The following is a 3814-nucleotide window of genomic DNA, read 5'->3' as shown; positions in this document are numbered from 1 at the left end:
TAACATAGTGTACGCTGTTAAGTGCCAGGAGGATTGCCAGGATTTATACATCGGGGAAACCAAACAACCTCTGGCAAAGCGGATGGCACAACACAGAAGAGCTACCTCGTCAGGCCAGGACTCTGCAGTCTATTTACACCTACAGGCCAGTGGACACTCTTTCAATGATGAGGATGTACACATCTTGGACAGGGAGGAACGCTGGTTTGAGGGCGGAGTCAAGGAGGCCATTTATGTGAAAAGGGAAAGACCATCTATAAATCGAGGAGGGGGGCTAAGGGTACATCTTTTGCCATCTTACAGTGCTGTGATTACAGCCATTCCCTAACTCTCTGTGAATGGTACTCATGGCCATTGATCAGTGGTCTTTGATCAGTGGGTTTTGGTCAGTGGGTTTTGGTCAGTGGTTGTTGATCAATGTTCATGAGAATTTGCATAATTAAGATTAAGGAACTGACCTCCCAGCCCTTTATTCCTTCACTGGGCTGGTTTCAGTCATTATGCAAATGTACTGTTTATAAGATTTGGGAAACCTGCAGTCAGCTGAGACTGAAGGAGTCACTTGGATGAGTGACAAAATGTTTCTCCCACAAAAACGCTACGTCCAGATGAACAGAATCAACTTTTGGAGATTTACTTACCTGGATGATTGAGCACGCATCAAGGAGCATTCCAAAAGTTCTCTAAAAGCATCCAGTACCCCATTGTGACAAATTGAAGAAAAAAAAAGTGTACTTAAAATTATTGGAAATTTCAAGTAAACAAGATGACAAAACAAGTGAAGAGCTTTGAATACCCTCTATGAAACCCTCTGAATGACCTCCAAGGCTGAGCCCACATTCTTCAGAGGAAGCTCCCTCCTGCTCCTTGTTCCTCTCACAATCCACAATCTTACTCTTTGAGTAACTACACACAACTACTAAACCACTACTTTCCCAAAATAAATTCCATATAAGACATGAAAGACACCATGTGGGAGTGTTTGTCTGTGGTTGTGTTTCTTAGTACATCATTTCCTCAGAATAGCCTGTTTAGTTTCCACATTTCCTCTTTTTGTGACAAACTACAGTATATAAGATCACACAAGCGTCAGCCTAACAAACTTGCTTAGAGCACTGATCCAGAGTCAGATTTGACGCCTTTCAGCTCGTGAAGATGAGTCCCACTCTCTCCATCAGCCGCTGGATTTTTCTGTTCTGTCTGCCTGTTGTGATGCTCGTCCCTGTGGAGAAAGGTACAGCTCTTCTTTTAATGGTGTTTGCAGTGTTTAAAGTATCGAGAATGAAAAACTATCATTATTGTAGTACAGATGGTAATCCAACCAGAAAAATATTTAATATTTTATTTTATAGTGACTAAAAACATCCTCAACACAGCATTTCAATAAATAGCAATTAAATAAATCTTTTGAGATAAATAAGGAGCTGAAGGTTTTGAAACTTTGAAAAGGTTGAACTTCTCTGAGGAGAAGCTTTGCTCTTGTTTGCTCAGTTGTCTGTTTGTTTTTTTCTTTTTGAAGGTGGCTGATAGAAATTAGCGGACATATAAAGGATCTAGAGTTGATAGAGATTATTTTAGTTACAATATATTTTAGTTACAATATATATTTTTACAGACAAATTTACATTAAATTACCGCATAGGTCTAATTAGTTTGCTGTAAATTTATTCCAAGTTTTATCGTGCTGTTTAATCTCATACGTGTCCTTTTTTTTCTCTTTGTCCCAGACTATAAAGCCCATTTCTCACTTCGAAGTTTGGGTTTGCCATGCTGCCGTACGGTGATCACCCAGGAAATAACGATAATCACAAGTTGTTTGGAACAACAACCACGTTATGGCTGCAGTCAACACGCATTCCTGTGAGCAAGATGTGATTCAAACAAAGTCAAATATTTTCCATATGTAATCATGATTAGCTCTCTTTAAAGGCTTTGTAGTGAATAGATGTACTCATAGATGATGTATTACCAGATAATCTGTAAAATAACAGATGATGCATGATTTTGATAAGAATGAGAGAGGAAAACTAAGACTTAGTGTCTCAAGGCATATATGTAAAAATGTTTAACTCTTTCACATTTCTGTTTTTAGGATAAAAGACAATAAAGATAAAACATGGTGCATTGATCCAAATTCTGAGTGGCTCAAAGACAAAATAGAGAAGGTGAGTAAGGCATGGCGTTACACAAAGTTACTCTTCTTCAAACAAATGAAATGTATATTACTGGATCATGTTGTACTAATCCGACTAATCAGAAGTGCCATACTTTTTTACTTGCATTTGTTATTTAACATTTATTAATGAACAATACTTTCCCTCATAGTTGAGCTACTTGCTGTAGTGCCGAGTCTTCAGCTGCCTCAAATCTCAATGCAGTCATTAAAATTTCCAAAGACCCCCTCATTCTTCACTTTTAAATCATTTTTAAACACGTTATAGATTGTTGAATTCTTACTGCCATCTTTACTCCTAGCTACCACTGGAACGATTAGTATTAAAAACCTTTTCAACCAAAATTCCTTCAGATAACAGACAGTCTGTTTCAGTGGAAAGACTGCCTATAATCGATCTATCTGAAAGAAACTGTACCAATAAAACATTACAAGCCCTCAAAACTTCTGTTTTGACTCTATCTTTTTTCTTCTCTTGCAGGAAGAATTGAACTGTCCTCCGGTGATTAGTGAATAAAGTAACAATGAGACCAAAAAACATCAGCGTAAAGAAGCTGCAGATAACAATTATGTTTTTTTTAAATAATTAATAAATTTTATATATATTTATACATATTTATTCATAATGTTTTTTCCACATTGGGCAATTGATGTTATTTTAATTTATTGTGAATACAGTAATAAAAAGTTCTTTGTGACTATAAATAAAATCAATAGTATTGGACAATAAATAAATATGGAGCATATTAAAATCTTCTGGTTGTTGTAATTTCTTTGACATGAATGATGGGTGGCAGTGCAGCGGGGATTTTTGTTCTGATTCAGTGTCACATTTCTTTCAAATTGTAAGGATTTCAAAGCATTACAGGTAGAAATAAATAAATAAAGGAGTTAAAGTAAAAGCATTATTTATCAAAACACAGAATGCTGATAATGAAGGGAAACTTGCATGTAAGAAGAAACTAGGGATAGTTTTTTATATAGTTCATGTAACATGAGGCATAATTACATCTAATTCAGCCAATTATAATTAAAATTGCAGCACATTATGTATGAACAGTTTAGGAGCTTGTTGACCCGGGGTGTAGGTTAAAGATCAACTCGTGACACTTCATTCATCTTGCACCAATCCATACAGAACTGATGGACCCATCTTTCTTCACAACAAGAACTACACCATGTGCTGTGAAATTCTTCTCTCACCCTCCAGCACACCCGCCAATTCCTTTTGAGATATTTGGGTTTGTTTTTTCTTTTATGTAACGATAGAGGCAGGAACAAACCATCATGACAGGTAGTCAGGGACAAAATAATTGAGCAGCTGGTGTTATTTGTCTCACAGCAATGCAGCAGATTTATTATTTTATTATTTAACAACACAGGAGACACAGACAACTATTTACACTGATATCAATACTTATTGGCAATTTAGAATCACCAGAAACATGCACCATATATATGTCTTTGGGAGGAAGCAGGAGTACCAGGATCATGCAAACTCCACACAGAAAGACAGTCCTGGATTTGAGGCCAGGACCTTCTTGCTATAAAGCAACAGTACTAACCACCACGCCACTGCAAGACCCTTACTGGCATCAAGCACTGTAGAGAAGTAGTTATTAAAAGCTGTGCACATGTCTG

General features: G+C 36.8%; 1 protein-coding gene across 1 annotated transcript; it reads left to right on the top strand.

Moving 5' to 3' along the window:
- Positions 1-1075: 1075 nt before the first annotated feature.
- On the top strand, positions 1076-2925 carry LOC145431150 (uncharacterized). The gene is made up of 4 exons (XM_080306612.1): positions 1076-1234; positions 1728-1860; positions 2093-2165; positions 2655-2925. The coding sequence occupies exons 1-4, from the start codon at positions 1156-1158 to the stop codon at positions 2688-2690; spliced, it is 321 nt and encodes a 106-aa protein (XP_080162738.1). The 5' UTR covers positions 1076-1155; the 3' UTR covers positions 2691-2925.
- Positions 2926-3814: the final 889 nt, after the last annotated feature.

Source organism: Astatotilapia calliptera, chromosome 9 (genome assembly GCF_964374335.1).
Source record: "Astatotilapia calliptera chromosome 9, fAstCal68.1, whole genome shotgun sequence".
NCBI lineage: Eukaryota > Metazoa > Chordata > Actinopteri > Cichliformes > Cichlidae > Astatotilapia > Astatotilapia calliptera.
The sequence above is the reverse complement of the archived record's forward strand: the minus strand, read 5'-3'. Positions and strand labels throughout refer to the sequence as shown.